Source organism: Elephas maximus, chromosome 11 (assembly GCF_024166365.1).
Source record: "Elephas maximus indicus isolate mEleMax1 chromosome 11, mEleMax1 primary haplotype, whole genome shotgun sequence".
Taxonomy (NCBI): domain Eukaryota; kingdom Metazoa; phylum Chordata; class Mammalia; order Proboscidea; family Elephantidae; genus Elephas; species Elephas maximus.
In genome coordinates, this window is record NC_064829.1 from 43841249 (window position 1) to 43858137 (window position 16889).

At 43.8% G+C, this 16889-nt stretch overlaps 2 protein-coding genes across 5 annotated transcripts in view; both read left to right on the forward strand.

The window, feature by feature from the left end:
• Positions 1-16889, forward strand: part of ELP2 (elongator acetyltransferase complex subunit 2) — a 56394-nt gene that overhangs the window by 37076 nt on the left and 2429 nt on the right. The window contains exons 19-22 of one of the 4 annotated variants that reach the window (XR_007519378.1): positions 106-227; positions 1664-1797; positions 2329-2442; positions 5473-5692. Coding sequence is in view for 2 of the 4 variants with exons in the window: in XM_049901913.1 (XP_049757870.1) it covers positions 106-227; positions 1664-1797; positions 2329-2442; positions 5473-5629 (527 nt within the window). In the remaining 2 variants the exon portion in view is untranslated. Of the gene's footprint in view, positions 1-105; positions 228-1663; positions 1798-2328; positions 2443-5472; positions 6720-16889 lie in introns of those variants that run through there. The other 3 variants (XM_049901913.1, XM_049901911.1, XR_007519379.1) reach the window with 3 other exon arrangements.
• The window catches only part of MOCOS (molybdenum cofactor sulfurase), a 53810-nt gene continuing 47996 nt past the window's right edge, over positions 11076-16889 (forward strand). The window contains exon 1 of the mRNA XM_049901910.1: positions 11076-11889. Coding sequence (XP_049757867.1) covers positions 11748-11889 — 142 coding nt within the window. The 5' untranslated portion in view covers positions 11076-11747. The remainder of the gene's footprint in view (positions 11890-16889) is intronic.

Here is a 16889-nt window from a genome sequence, read left to right on the forward strand (position 1 = left end):
ACGGTGAGTATGGCATTTAAACATAATCTTTCTAAAAGATATAAAAGGTAAGGGAAAAAAACTGCTTTCTCTGCTTTGTGAATGGTGTGTACATGTTTCTTTCAGAGCCAATTTTCAGTCTCTTTGCCTTCACCAACAAAGTCACTGCTGTGCACAGTAGAATTATTTGGTCTTGTGATTGGAGTCCTGATGGCAAGTATTTCTTCACAGGGAGTCGAGACAGAAAGGTAATTTAAATATATATATATATATATTTTTTTTTAATGTGAAAAGTAATATTATCACAGGAAAGCTTAAACAAAGAATATAATCCTGCCTCTCTGTCACATTTTTAATCAATTTATATGTTCCCATCTGTTATTCATAAACATTCGTTAAAAAAAAAAAAAAAATTTTTTTTTCTTTTTAAATTCTACAAGTCCGTTTCTCCAAAATACCAAAGATGTGAAGAGAAGGCCTTTCAGACACATGACCCTCATCACATGGCTCCAGTGGAAGGAAATTATTTTCTGTAATGAGAGATGACTACCTTTTTATTTGGGGGGCCGAGGGAGCACCCAGACTTTTAAAAATTAAAGCAAGTTAGCTAGTGGTATATACTTCAACATGACCTTTGTGCTTGTTCTCTGGGAAAATGTCCACCTCCTGTCTCTTCGTATTCTTTACAATGTCCTTTCTTTTTCCTGCATCTCCTCTAACCAGAGGTGGTGATGCAGTTTGATGTTTCTTTCCCATTCCTGCCCTCTCCAGTCAGAGACGTGGTACACATTACAGAAGTGGAGGGCTAGCACGGGCATGGGATCACTCAGGGTACACCCTGAAATGTCAGCCTCCTGAGCGTCTTTGTGCCACACTGTCACGTCTGTTCATTTGCGTATTTATTTCTTCCCCCAGTGTTTATTTCCCTACACTGTGCTAGGTGCTGAGGCAGCAGCACTGCTTCTGCACTCCAGAGTCACCCCCAGGAGAAGACGGCTCAGCTGTGGCCCCCAGGGATGTGTAGGGTTTGAAATGGAGGAGCTATCACTCTCTGCACACTCTTGGAAAACCTACTGTTCAGGATCTTGCTTTGGCCTACATTTTGTAACTGTCATCTGTTTTATTTCCTTCTCCATTTCTTTGTGACCAGTCATCCACCCTTGAAACATGAGCTTTCAGAGAAGTGTCATTTTTTTGAGCAGGTATCATCAAAGTTAACTACTCATGACAGCTGAGCTGCTTCCCTGAGCAGTGGGTGGCATAGGGGGAGAGCTAGGGACTTGATTGGTGCCCATAAAGTCTGTGGCAACTTCTTGGGTAGGTGTACGGGTTCTCAGAGAGGACATGACCAATGGACTCTCATTGAGTCAGAATGGGTTTCATGAGTACGAGAGCATTCTAGACACCCCTCTGGTCTTTAGATAGGGACAGCTCGTCTTTGGACAACACACTTAGGTAGGTAGTTGAGGTCTCACAGACTTGTGTCTTCTGCCCTGTGGCCTCTCTCTAATGCTTGAAATACTCTGAAGTCCTGGAACATCATGCACAAATGTAATCGCTATTTTTTTTTTTGGTAAATATCTGAGTAAATATTTTGCATTGTCTATGCCATTGAAACCCTTCAAATGCATTGCTAGAAACTCTTCAAGGAGAAAGCTTTACATAGTTTGGTCTGTCTGTTTAGGTAGTTGTCTGGGGCGAGTGTGACTCCAGTGATGACTCTGTGGAGTATAGCATTGGCCCCTGTTCCTCAGTCCTGGACGTGGGTGGGGCTGTGACAGCCGTCAGTGTCTGCCCAGTGCTTAACCATTCCCAGCGGTGAGTCTGTGTGGAGCTTAGTTTTATGTTTTCTTTAAGAGGACCACTTGGCTTCTCATTATTTAGCCTTCTTATAGTTTTATTTGTGGGTTTTCTTAGCTTCTAAGTTGCTGCTTTTTTCATAATGCTTTTAAGAATTTTAAATTGATAGAACTCCATGATTCAGAGTGGTAAAATAGAGAGTAAAAGTGTGACTCAGGCTTCTTGGATCAACCAAGTACAGGATTGTAGTGTTCTCTCTGTCCTAAGTGCCTTTAGTGTAACTAGGGTCCCTTCAGCCAGCTGCAGAAACACTGGCTCGAGGGCTTCACCAGCAGACATCAGAGGAGAACGTGTGTGCTGTCTCCAGAGAGAAGGCTCCTTGAGAGCACAGTAGGGGAAGACACCAGAGCCTGGGCTGGAGCTTTCAGAGTCCCTTATAAGGCAGGGGCAGCTGGGAACGCCATGAAGAACTACTTTAAAGTGACGATGCAATAACAGAAATTCATGGTAAATTAATTGCTCTTTTCTCCCCCTCCCCACTTAAAACAGGTATGTTGTTGCAGTAGGATTAGAGTGTGGAAGGATTTGTTTGTATAGCTGGAAAAAGACTGATCAAATTCCAGAAGTAAATGACTGGGCCCGCTGTGTAGAAACAAGTCAAAGGTATTTACTTCCTATTTTTATTTCCATCAGATTAGATAGAAATCATGGCATCTTTAGCAGTGAATTTCATGCCACGTGTGCATAGGAAGGAGCATAGATTTCTACTGTGTGCTCATCACGAAGCGCGGCCTCTGTTATGTGGTTCTTAGGCTCTTGAAATTGTTGCCTAATTATATCACACTTTGTTTTTCAAGTCTGCTTATCCAGATTGTGTGTGTGCAGAACATTGCATTTGCAGACAATAACCATTTGAGACAAGAGTAATTTTTTTGTGAAGACATTTTTTTTTTTTTTAATTATTGCTGTGGTGAAAATACACACAAAACCTTTACCAATTCCATGATTTCCACAGGTATGATTCAGTGAAATTGATTACATTCTTACCATGTGCAACCTTTATCACTATCCCGTAAAGTACATGTTTTAACAGTATCCTTTTGGAATTTATCTATGGTAGATTCTTAATAAAATTTGATTCAGAATGTTAGTAATTCTTTGAAATGTTACAGATTATGTTTAGTAGCCCCATCCTTGCATTTGAACACCCCAGCTCATATCCCCTGATGGAGCAAACTGTTAGGTGCCTCTGAAAACCCCTTGACTGACTTTCAAGTACTCCTTAAGCCTCTCTTATAAGGGCCCTGGTCACCTGAGCTAGCTTAGAATGTCTGTCATTTGTAATCATTCCCCCGCCCCCGTAAACACACACACAACTGTATAGACACACCAGAGATGATTTTTTAATCTACCTTTTTACTCATTTTATTCTCAAAAATGTCTAAACTGTCAAAAAGCCATTAACATCATTCTATGTCATATTTTCTTAGGATTCTTGAACCTTCATGATTTCACTGCTGTTCAAAATAGAATTTTAAACATACTTCCAAATGACAGTATCATGATGAGGATGATTGGCTTAATGGGAAGACTTGTGAACACATGTCTTTTACAAAATATTTTAGCCAGTGGACCCTGTCTCCATATCAGCAAAGATGTTACCACTCATTATAACTGTATTAATTAAAATGAGATTCTGCCTTCATGGCGCTGCCTTCATGGGTTCCCTCCCACCTCTCTGATCTCAGATTTAGCAGCAGAGGTAGTTTTTGCTGCGGTTTGCTGAAGAGGGAAGAACGCCAATAAAATTCCATATTCCAGGCATTTTAAATTTTTTCTCTTCCTGGACTCCCATCCCTTCTCTTTTCCTTCCTTCCTCCTTGACCTGCCCACAGCGAGAGTATTCAGCATCACACTCTGCCTCTACCTGGTATGCAGACTACTTCCATGGCTTGGTGTGGGACACTGGCAGGGAGCCCCTTAGAAAGCAGAGGAAGAGGACATGAACAGACACGAGGTTTTCATTTTGAGGGTTTTTTTTTTTTTTAAGTCACTTATGATGACTTGGGAACCCATTCTTAACTTACCACATTATATTATTTGGATTGCTAATACTCCACTTATAAAACTTCCAGTATCTTTCAAATTAAAATTTTTGGTTTTTGCTAGTAATGAGATACAAAGGTAATATAAGCAAATACTGCCTTTTAGGTTGGTTCCCCAAACTCCATATGTTCTAAATGTGATGTGTTAACATGCTGTGTTTAAAGGACATTACAGGAAAAAAATTCCACCATCTTACAGCTTACCCACTGCCATCAAGTCAATTCTGACTCATAAATAGCCAAATAAATACTGTCCCTCAAAGTAACCCCCTTGGGAAACAATATACCATTTATACTGTTCAGTGATATCACTACTTCAAACCATTCTTTTTATGAAATAAGGGAACTTTTAATACCGATCAATAAAATACTTTTGAAACTTCTCTTTAGGAATTATACCAAAACTAGCATATCAGTGACAGAAGAAAATTAATCTTATAATACTTTCCACATTTTACCCATTTTGATCACTCAGTTTATTTTTTAAGCTTGGCATTCATTTCATTGATAAAGCTCAGTTCCAAATGACCCTTGACTACTTTCAATAATCAAATTCCTCCTCAAAGGAAGATGAACTGCTATTGAGAGCATTCATCATAGCCTGCGTAATCTGGAAGTATTTCCTTTATAAGAATGACAGGAAGCATCGCGGCACAGCATTCTTTTCGAAGTCCGTGTAACCTTCTAGAGTGACCACTTGCGAGGGCTCAGTCATTTGGTTTGTTGATTTTAAAATGTGTTTCATTACTTCAAGGCTACCCTTCATTCATACCTTTATATCCTGAGAGTGCATGTGCCGACAGGGATTCCCAACACCTCAAAATATAGCTTGTGTGCTCTGGTATTGTTTTCAGTGTTTACTACCTGACTTAAGTTTTTTACTTTATTCCTTTTTGGTTTGGGCATCTGCCAGTTTGCAGGTTAAATTTATAGAGGATGTTATATTTTCATAAGAGTTCATTAATCATCTATGTTTGGTAGCATTCTAGATCTGCCATTAGTGTGTATTGGGGTGGTGGGTTAATATGAGTGTCTTGCCCAAGGTCATACAGTTCAAGGTCACATTGGAGACCAAGATTCTTTCACTGTATGACTTTGGCAACAGTTCATTGAATTTTTTGCTGCCTTTCTTTACCCAGCAGTAAAAATGTGAGTTCCAGCCATCTCACAGAGATATCAATAGAATGATAAGGAATATGTTGTGAAATTGGAATTCTTAATTTAAAAATACACGTATAACATTTTCAGTGTCATCTGAAAGACTGTTAATACCATTTTATGAATTCCACTGATTATTAAAATAAAATTTGACAGAAATACCTTGTTATTTCTTGCTCTTTTTGGTAGCGTCATTGGCCGTAAGTATTTAGTCTGACAGTTCAAAGTAAATAGAATAAGATGTTTTCAAGGTTAAAGTTGCTAAAATATTAATGATGGTTTTTAAAACCTGTACATTTTCAGATTTGACTTCCATTTGTGTTAACACTAACAGAAAGAGCATACTCATTAATATCTAGGTGAGCACCTAGTAAAATGTTTTATAGTGACAGTGTACAGTCATTTCATGCATTCTCTACCTTTGTTTTAGCCAAAGTCATACACTTGCTATCAGAAAATTATGCTGGAAGAATTGTAATGGAAAAACTGAACAGAATGAAGCAGAAAGCGCTGAGTGGTTACACTTTGCAAGTTGTGGTGAAGATCATACTGTGAAGATATACAGAGTTAACAGATGTGCGCTGTAATGGACTTAATGACTACAAGTACCTTAAGTAATACAGTCGTTGGTGTCTTAAAATATTTATCACGTAAATACGTAACCTTTCTTTACCTTTATAATTTAATTGAGTTTTATTTTTAAGTCACTTATAGCAGTTTGTTTTTTTTTTTATAGCAGTAGTCGCTGTTTGCGTTATAGATCCTTTGAAAATCTGATGAAAGCTATAGGGCCTTTTCTCAAAATTGTTATATATGCTCACACACCACAACTTTGTATATACTTTCAGGGAGTCAGGGATCTGCAGACCTGTATTTGTGGGGCCCAGATGAAGAGCCCACATTCTTTCTTTATTCATTACTGAATTTTCCTAATTTTGTGTTATTTTGGGTCTCCTTTTTTCATGTGCCCTTTTTTGGGACACTTAATTATTTATTACCCCCTTCAGAGGGAGGGCATAGAAAATAAAAAAAGAGGAAGTCCAGAGTACTTAATTTTTATGTTAATAGCTTTTGTAAATAAACATACTTCACAAAGTGTGCTAACTCTTGACTCCTTCCCAGGACACACCAATAATTCTAGGAATTTGGCAGGTAGTTGTGAGTTTGAACTTCAGTCAGTCCTTCCCTTTATTTTTCATAAGTACATAGATTCATCTTTTAGGGCTTGATTTAGAATAGAATATCCTGACATTTAAATTGAGAGGTGCAGGTGCTAAACAAAAAAATTCTGAATCATCTGAACTGAGGTGATAGCTGAAGTCATGAGAGTAAAGAATGGCCTCCAAGAGAATGTATAGCAGGAGCAGAGAGAAGTGGGCGCTGTAACAGAATGTTGGGGTGTATTAGCTTAGGGTTAGGAGGGCCCGGAGAGTTGGATAGCTTGAGAGTTGGGTGGAGAATGCTAGATGGAGGATGTGAGAGGTGGTTATGAAGACTAGTGTGAGAGTGGAGACTTGCCCCAGACCCTGGTGGAACATGGAGTCATCTGACAAATTAACACTGAAATGCATACTGTACATAATGAATATGCTGAAAGAAGAGGGGGTGAAAATTTTCTTGGGAGTTTTTAAGTTTTCTAGTAGCCACATAATAAAAGAAACAGGTGAGATTTCTTTTAATAACACATTTTCTTTAATACAGCACATCCAAAAATATTATCATTTCAACATATAATCAGTATAAAAAATATTGGGATTTTTACATTTACAGCCCATTTCAGTTGAGACTAGCCATATTGCAAGTGCACAGTAGCATGCATATGAGGCTAGTGGCCTTGCATATTTGGACAGTGCAGTTGTACACCATTGAATCGGTATAAACTTGTCTTATACCCTTAGCCAGGTGTGTGTGTGTCTTAGAGAATTTGTATGTACCAAGACAGCATCTGAGCTTCCCAGCCTCAGAGATCAAGGTGTCCTGAAGTATCATTTCCCTGCTTAGCAGCTGGAGTACATGGGCCTTAAGCCCCATTAGGCATACTGGGATTTGTTCTGATCCCAGTGCATGAAGGACTCAGTGGCCTGGATTTTTGGTGACTTTGCTCCAGGATATTGGCCATCCTCCAGAGTGGATTCAGTGGGCTCACTTAGTCCTTTAGATCCTTTTCCAGCACAGAACTCACCTCACTAAGGTTACGTGAAAGCACATCCGACCTTGGAGACGGAGTTCCTGGTTTTGTCAGTTGAGTTTGCATATACACAAGTTTCTCAAGTTGTCATGAAGCATCTTCCTCATTAATCACCTATGTAATTCAGTTCAGTAAGTGTTCAGAGGACTTGCTGTATACCTGGGCAGTCTGCATAGCAGTCCATATATGTTACCCACTCATGTCTTAAATTTGCTGAAGGAGTACCATTTGAACCATATTTTAGTAACTGGAGCTTAACTCCAGAGATGCCGAGGAATATTTCAGAATCCCCAACCTGCCCTTTCCGTTTTCCCTGGTGGACATCTCATTCTCTGTTCAGTTTACAGCATCAAATTTCAGCTTAAGTAATTGCTGCCTTCTGACTTGTCCAACTTTCCCAGATAGGAGAGGTGATTGGGTTGTTCCAAGTGCGTGTTTGCCTTGGAACTGTGTCTCCCCCAACAACCTGAGGAAAAGCAGAATTGGCCATTGATTCCAAAGGGAAATGGAATTTGAGGGCGTACCATGGAAATTCAGGAATAAAGAAAAACACAAATTCATTCTCTTTCTCTCAAATTAGGAATCTTACAGGCAGCCTTTAGCAAATCCTGGGTTGTCTGTAAGACTTTCCATTGTCATCTGCTGGGTTGTGTATGTGGTGATTTTAAGAGAAGGGGTGAGACTTCTCTTTCCTGCAGTATGGCTTCAGAGTCTCAAGAGTGTTTTTTAACTTCAGTGTGAATCAGAATCACCCAGAAGTCTTGTTAAACCAGATTGTTTGGTCCCAAACCCAGAGTTCTTGATTCAGTGTATCTGGTATGAGGGTCTGAGAATTTGCATTTCTGACAGGTTCCCTGTAATGCCAACCACAGTAGGCAGGGGAAAGCCACATAGTGTGTGGCTTGGGCCTGTCCATCTGCAGTCACAAGAACCATGAGATTACCTGTCCTACAGCTGAAGACAATGTGCTCCCACAGGGACCACATGACTGCTTTATATGGAGTGGTTTTCTAAAGCAAAACTCGAGGGGCAATGGATGCTAGGTAGGCAGCCAAAGAGAGCCCACTCTACAAGCCTACTGCAGCCTAAACGCCTTGATGAGATTTATTTTTTTCATTCTCCACAGTATCTAGCACAGTATTGCACAGAAAACCAAACCCACTGCTGTCAAGTCAATTCCGACTCATAACGACCTACAGGACAGAGTTGAACTGCCCCATAGAGTTTCTGAGGAGCAGCTGGTGGATTCGGACTGCCACCCTCTTAGCAGCTGAACTCTTAACTACTGCACTATCAGGACTCCATATTGCATATACCCGCTGCCGTCGAGTCGATTCCGACTCATAGCGATCCTATAAGACAGAGTAGAACTGCCTTATAGAGTTTCCAAGGAGCACCTGGTGGATTTGAACTGCTGACCTTTTGGTTAGCAGCCATAGCTCTTAACCACTATGCCACCAGGGTTTCCATATTGCACATAGTAGGGAGTAAATATTTACTGAATTCAAGGATCAGTAAATTTGACAACACAGATGGCTGGCAGAGGAAGCATTCTTAATGTAACCCAGTTCAATAAAATAGAATACTTGATATCAATATTTCCCTGTTTAGATGGCATAAAGGGGCAAAGAAGAGGAGGAAGGTTCCCAGGGGACCTGCCCTTGAATGAACATGGCAAGATGCTAAGCCTCTAGGAAAACAGCATCAGGAAGATGCTTGCCCTGAGCAGTCCCACCCTCTCATTCCTGTGGTTTGACTAGTACTGGCGGGTTTTGTTGTTTTGAACATTGTAAATTAGATATAATGGAGCCTTGTTCCCACATGTATCATGATTTTGAGCTGCCCTTTTAGCTTCTATTCACAGAAAAGGTCTCCTGTTATTAATGGGAGGGCTTCCTGGGGTTTTTGCTGTTTCCATTGCTCTCAAGTTATTTCTGCCAGACGCTGCCAGGCTTTGCAGAGAAATCTCTATTGCCATGCCTATCTTATTACTTCCTGCTGTGTAGGCCCTCTTCAAACTTCCTATGTACCAGAATATCTAGGTCAACAGGTTCTCATTATTAGGAGGTAAAACTTGAGAGGCCTGTAAGTAGGAGCTGAAAGAGCTGTTTGCCTACAAAGCTGAAAACTTGGGGTGCCTGGGTCTTAGCATGGTCTAACTTTGGTCCTCCAAGGCATCGGGGTCAGCACTTGGCCAGGTGAGAGGAGATAGTGGCAGGCCTGTAGCAAGGACAGAGAGCTCATTAGATAGCACATACATGTTAGACATTCACTGGTGGGGGCTGGAGGTTCTACTTCAGGCAGGAGTGAGACCCGAGCAGTCTGGTTTCTGATGGTCTCTTTCTGAAAGAGAAGGCCCAGGAAACCTTGCTTAAATGCACCTCAGGTTGCCAATTAGAGGCTGAGGCTCCCAGTGTCCCCACACACCCCCTACTCCCTCCTTTCTCACTGATCCAATACTATTATGGATCAGTTCAAAGTCTTCCTCCTTTGGGGTGCCTTCCCTGGACTCATTAGTTGGAAGTAGCCCCATCCTGTCCTGCAGTTTTACACCTGCATCCTGAAGCAGCCACTGGGTACTCATTGCATATCTCTTGTGGCCAGTTTTACAGGGGTTCATTTCTCTACTCAGCTGTGGGGACATTATTGTCACACCCTCCTAAGCATACAGGGCCTGGTACATAAAAATATTTGTTGACTAAATGATAGCTCAGTGATTTTTAGTGATCTTTGAGTCCTGCACTAACTTGGCACATTCACTAAGGCAAGATTGTCCTAAAGTAAGTACCCCTGTGGATTTGTGATGTTACTTTGCCACTTAGACATGGGGAAACTGAGGCCCTGAGTACCACAGTGGCTTACACCAGAGAGGTAGCAGAGCACACTTAATGGACTCCGGAGACTGACATCCCTGGTGCTGTTCTGCCTTCTTTGGCCTTGTTCCCTTGAGCAAATTACCACTTTCTGCCTCAGCCTCCCCATCTGTAAGAGCCACCTCACATATCTGATTTTTTAATTATTGAATGATTACTGCAGGTAAGAGTGTGCATGTGCCTAGTTGCAGTGGTTGGCACATAGCAGGGTAGTCTTATTACCCCAAGTCACATTTACAGGAGGGAATGCAGTGGAGAGGTGCCAAGATGCCCTCTGTGTCCAAGGTGACCGTTGATAGTACGGCCAGAAGGTATGCAGATGGGGGAAGGCAGTGAGCCAGTGAGAAAATGCCAGCATTCATTCATCAATGCATTCATCCATTCATTCCAAAACAAGTAAGGCCCTGGTGCCCCGCGGTGAGAGAGAGCTGGGACATCTGTAGACAGAGGCTACAAGGCATGGAGGCGTCCCGGGCACCGGCTCTAGTGTTGCAGCCTTTGGACCGGGAGCCTGCAGCCGCGACAAATAAGCCCCTCGGAAGGGAGTTTCTCAGGCCTGGCATTTGGGACCTGGGCAAGGAGTGGCAGGGCTGCGAGAGGCCCTCCGGCGGCTCTCATGCTCCGCTACAGGGCTATAGGACCCCAGGAGCGCCCTTTAAACAGGCAGAGACGGGGCCCTGGAATCTGCACCCTCATCACGCATCCCAAGTCGTCCTCGGCCTACACCTGGGGCGATGCGGAGCGGGCCGCAGCCCAAGCCGTTAACTGGGGCCCGGGCGTCCTTACCCACCCCCCACCTCTCACACCCGTCCCACCGCGATCTGCTCCAAGAGCCAGCGGCACGTTCCCAGGTCCAGGCCGACAGCTGAGCCCTGTCACCTAAGGCCCTAGCACGCATCTCCCCATCCCTGCAGCGGGCCCTGCTCCAGGGATAGTACCTAGGCCCCAGTTCCTGACTTCGTGCAACTGTCCTCCACCTGGCACCGGGCCCCGCACCTCCCGCACGCGGTTTGGCCGGCCCTGCACCCTTGATGCATTGGAGCTGAGTCAGCGGTTCCGTCCCAGTAACGCCCAGTGCAGGGCCGAGGAGTCGCCGCTCCGGTCCTGGTCCTGGTCACACCGAGCTTCCCGGTTTGCCTGGTGCGCGGCCTCTGACGTCGTAGTTTCTCAGTCTTTTCCTTCTACTCTTTGCGCAGCTGGTTCTCAGGAACGCCGGCACCCGCCACACTGAGGAGCAGCGGCTGGCGAAGCCTGGTTGCAAAAGCTCCTCCCGCGCCTCAACGCTCGTCCCCGCCACGGGTGAGGGTCCGGGAGAACCTGAGTTTCAGGAGACCAAGCAAGAAGCAGCAATCCGGTACTTCTTAGGCCTCCCTCTCCGTGGGACAGCTAGATACATGAGAACTTCGTATTCGATGCCTGGTGCATCACCGCGGGCTTCACTGGAAAGTCGTTAAACAGGAAAACAAAAGCGAGCACCCTCCCCGCCGGCAGGTGGGAAGAGGGCAGGAAAGAAGAGAAGCGCCGTGAGTCACTCGCCTTGCCCCGAGTCAGCGTGGAGGCGCGGCCCGGGCGGAGTTCCCGGGGCTGGCCTCGCGCACTTTCCGCTGCTGGGCCGACCTGACAGTGCGGCGGCGGGCTTCGGCCATGGCCGGCGGGATGGCGCAGCCGGGGTCCGAACTGCTGGACTTCGCGCGGTTCCGGGACTCCAGCTCGCCGCGTCTCACCTATGGCTACGGGCCGCGCAGCCTGCGGGAGTTGCGGGAGCGCGAATTCGGTCGCCTGGCAGGTGAGGAGGCGCGAGGGCGGTGGACCGCCCGGCGGGGCACCTGCGCGGGGGCGACCGCGGTGCCACACGGTTTCTGAAACCTACGTGGAAGGAGCATGTGCTCCAGGCGTGAGCGCATTTGAATAGGGAGGGACGAGTGCATTGGTCAGCTTAGTGGACGCGGCTCTCTGAGGTCCCACTTGGAGCCCAAGACTTCTTGCTCCTTTGACTTCTAAGCGGTGCAGGGCCAACCTAGTCTTTTTCACTTTTCTCTGCCCTCCGAGAGCAGGGTTTAGGAGTCCCTTTGCCGTCGCTTGTCCGGAGACCCCGCCCCCCCACCCCACTGTAAAGGTTCAACCGGATCTGGGGTTGGAAAATGCGGGAGTGCACAGCAGCCGGGACTGCTCCGATGCCCGCCCGGAGGCAGGAGCGCGGTGGGCGGCCAACACACCGGGTTGGGATGGCGACTTGACCGGCGCACGGGGCAGAAGCCACCAGGGGCTGCGTGGAAGATTCCGCTGGGACTCCCTACAAGCAGCTTTGGTTTTCGAAGGCTCATTTTTCTCATCTCGTGCTGAGTCAGAACAATGCCCCCTAGCGCTGGCTCGGAGAATTAGCGAATTGTGCAATTTGAGTTCTAAGTACAGGGCGAGCCTGTTAGTTGGACAGGGATCACATTGTGCCTTTGAGTTTTACGGATGAAGGGCTGTGAGGAGGAACAGTCTTATTAAATTGAAATCAAACTCGATATGGACCTATGACCAACCCCAGCCCACTGCAGCTGGGGTGTGGAGGCAGGGAGTCCTTCCTTGAGCTTCAGCATCAGGTGCCAGATGGTCAGGGCCACAGGTTAAGTGGGCAGGTCATGGTGCCTGGCACAGGGTTTTGAGTGTATTTGTTCTGTCATGATGAGCAAATGGTAACAGCTAACCTGCTTGTCAGCTTCAATTGAAGTTGTCAAGGATTTCATTTTACTTGGATCCACAATCAGTGCCTATGGAAGCAGCAATCAAGAAATCAAATGATGTATTGCATTGGGCAAGTTGCTGCAAAAGGCCTCTTAAAGTGTTAAAAATCAAAGATAACACTTTGAGGACTAAGGTTTGCCTGACCCAAGTCATGGTATTTTCAGTTGCCTTATGTGCATGTGAAAGCTGGACAACAAATGAAGAAGAATTGATGCCTTTGAATTATAGTGTTGGCAAAGAATATTGAATATACTATGGAATGCCAGAATAATAGACAAATCTACCTTGAAAGAAGTACATCCAGAGTGCATCTTGGAAGCGAGCATGGTGAGACTTCGTCTTATGTACTTTGGACATGTTATCAAGAGGGATCAGTCCCTGGAGAAGGACATCATGCTTGGTAAAGTAGAGGGTCAGTGAAAGAGAGGAAGACCCACAACAAGATGGACTGACACAGTGGCTGCAACAATGGGCTCAAGCATAGCGATGATTGTGAGGTTGGCGCAGGACCAGGCAATGTTTTGTTCCATTGTATGTAGAGTCACTATGAGTTGGAAGCAACTCATGGCACATAGCAACAACAGCAACCTGTTTGTGTAAGGATCCCTGGTGGCACAGTAGTTAAAGCGCTCAACTGCTAACCAAAAGATTGGCAGTTTGAAGCTGCTCTGTGGGAGAAAGATGTGGCAGTCTGCTCCCGTAAAGGTTACAGCCTTGGAAACCCTAAAGGCAGTTCTACTCTGTCCTGTAGGGTTGCTTTGAGTCAGAATCACTCCATGGCAATGGGTTTTACCCTGCTTGAGGCAGAACAGGAACCAAGACTTACATGTCAGTCATCAAGTTGATGATTTCAGCTCTGAGGACTGTGTCCCCCTCCTGCGTGACCCCTTTTTCTGTTTAAGATGGAAGATTCAAAAGGGAGACGGAGGGCCTTTTGGTAGCCTCTCTCTGCTTTCTCCCCTTCTTCACAATGAGGACGTTCACCTGCTGGAGATAGCCATTTATTCCTCTGCTTCTCCATTCTCTCTATGAGCTTTTTATTATGGAAATTTCCTTCTCCACACAGAGGTAGAGTCTGGTGCAATGGACACCTGCAGGTGTGGTAGGAGGAAGCTTCCCATTCTTTTGAACCAAATCCAGAGGTTGTATCATTCAGTCACTACTTATTTCAGCACCACACCTCCTTAATCCCCCAAATCCTCTCAGGCCCTGCCTGATCCCTCACACCCATGGCCGGCCTCACCCCTCAGCACTACCATGGGAAGGTAGAGGTAAGTTCTGGGTCCCTTCTTGTTTCATTCATCTTTCTCAGAGAACAGCACCTTTCCTCTGTAATGCAAATTGTAGATATAATAGCCAGGAGCCCAGCCAGACTTCAGAGGCCCTTTAACTTCTACTGACTTCTATATTTTATTTTTAGTGCAAGTCTCCAGCATTTTCTCTACATTATGGCTAAAGTAAGCTTTTGTAGACTAAACTGATACCCCACTGCTGGGAGGCTTGTAACAGAGAACCCACTTTCTCACAGAAACAAATGAACTGGAGACAGGCTAGGGAAAAACAAACAAAGTAATATAACCTTCCCCACTCCCTCCTCCCCACTCTCACCTCCCCACTCCTCTTCTGCCCCCTGGTTTTTCTGCAGATTTGAGAGGTTTTTTTCACCTTTAAGTGCTGAAATGTTTTGCTTGGCCATTGGGATGGAATATTGTTCAAGTGATTCTTGAGGCCTCGGGGTACTAATTGATAGCCACTTTCCCTGACTGGAACTGAGAACTGAAGTGGCATTACCCAGAAGAGACCCTGGAATTCCTTTTCTTGAAGTAAACCTTCAGGGTTATTTGCCTGCTTCTTAAAATATCCAAACTTGTGGAATGTTTATTGTGTACCAGGCACTGGAATGGGTGCTGTTATCTACAACTCATTTGACCCTCATCCCTTTTGCAGATGAAGAGACAGGTACAGAATGGCTAGTGGTGGAGCCAGGATCCAGTCCGGACTTGGATTCTGCACTTTAACCACTATGCTGACCTTCCTCTAAGAGCAGAACAGAGGATCTGTGGCTAATCTAACATGGCTGCCTTTTTCACAACATTAACTGTTGGACCAAAGGCCAAAACAGCCTTCTCCCAAGTGGCTTCCTCGCCCTGCAGAAAACTGTGAGCAGGGTATGTGGTGGGCAGGGCACGTGGTGCTCCGCAGCAGCCTCTCAGTTCTCTCACACATACCTGATGTAGTTTATATTTATTTGTTTATGGTCTTTCTATGCCACTATCATGCCAGCTTCTATTTTGTTCACTCTTTGTCCCCAGTACTTAGAATAGTGCCTAGTACCCAGTAAATACGCAATAAATATTTCTTGACTCTTAAAAACACTCAATAAACTGGGAATAAAAGAAAATTTAATCAACCTGATAAAGACCATTTATGAAAAATTTACAACTGACATCATAGTAAATGGTGAAAGGCTGAAAGCTTTCCCCAAAGAACAGGAACACAATAAGGATGTTCACTCTTGCCACTTCTCTTCAACACTGAACTGAAGGTTCTAGCCAGGGCAGCTAGGCAAGAAAATTAAAGGCACCCAAATTGAAAAGGAAGAAGTAAAACTGTCTCTACTTTGCAGATGCCAAAACCTTATATATAGAAAATCCTAAGGAATCCACACACAAAAAAACCAATTATAACAAACAATTTAGCAAGGCTGTAGAATACAAGATCAACATACAAAAATGATTCAATTTCTATACACTAGTTGTGTAAAATATGAAAACGAAGTTAAGAAAACAATTCTAGTAGCATTAGAAAGAATAAATTACATGAGAATATATTTTCCAAAAGAAGTACAAGACTTGTACACTGAAAACTACAAATATCATTGAAGGAAATTCAAGAAGACCTAAATAAATGGAAAGATATTTCATGTTCATGGATTAAAGACTTAATGTTGTTAAGGTGGCAGAATTTCTTTCTTATTTCCCAAACTGATCTATAGATTCAACACAATCGCTATCAAAATCCCAGCTGCCTTTTTTGCAGGATTTGGAAGCTGATCCTAAAATTTATATAGAAATGCAAAAGGACCCCGAATAGTCAAAACAATCTTGAAAAAGAAGAATGAAGTTGGAGGATTCACTCTTCTTAATTTCAATACCTTCTACAAAGCTACAGTAGTTCAAGACAGTATGCTATCAGATAAGGATAGAATATAGAAGATCAATGAATGGAATAGGATTGGGTGTCCAGAAATAAACTTGCATTTATAGTCAGTTGATTTTTGACAAGAGTGCCAAGGCCATTCAGTGGGCAAAGTACAGTCTTCAACAAATTGTGCTGGGACAACTGAATATCTTCATGCAAAAGAATGAGTTTGGGCTCCTATCTCACATTGTTTTCCAAAATTAACTCAAAATGGATTAAAAAAAAAAAAAACCCTAAATACAAAAGATAAACTGTGACTTGGACTAAACAATAGATTCTTAGACAAAACACCAAAAGTACGAACAACAACCACCAACAGAAAATAGATAAATTGGACTTCGTCAAAATTAAAAACTTTGATGCTTCGAGGGACACCATTAAGAAAGTGAAAAAGACAATCCACTGAATGGAAGAAGATATTTGCAAATCATGTGTCTGATATGGAACTTATATCCAGAATACAGAAAGAACTCTTACAACTCAACAATAAAAAGACAAATAATCCAATTTAAAAATGGGCAAAGGACTTGAATAGATATTTCTCCAAAGAAGATATGCAAATGGTAAATAAGCACATGAAAAGATGCCCAGTATCATTAGTCATTTGGAAAATGCAAATCAAAACCAAAATGAGATCGATAGCACTTCACACCCACTAAAACCAAGCCAAACCCATTGCCTTCGAGTCAACTTTGACTCATAGAGACCCTATCTATAGGACAGAGCAGAACTGCCCCTTAGGGTTTCCAAGGAGCAGCTGATAGATTCGGAATGCCAACATTTTGGTTAGCAGCCATAGCTCTTAACCATTGTGCCACCAGGGCTGCTCACACTGACTAGGATAATTATATG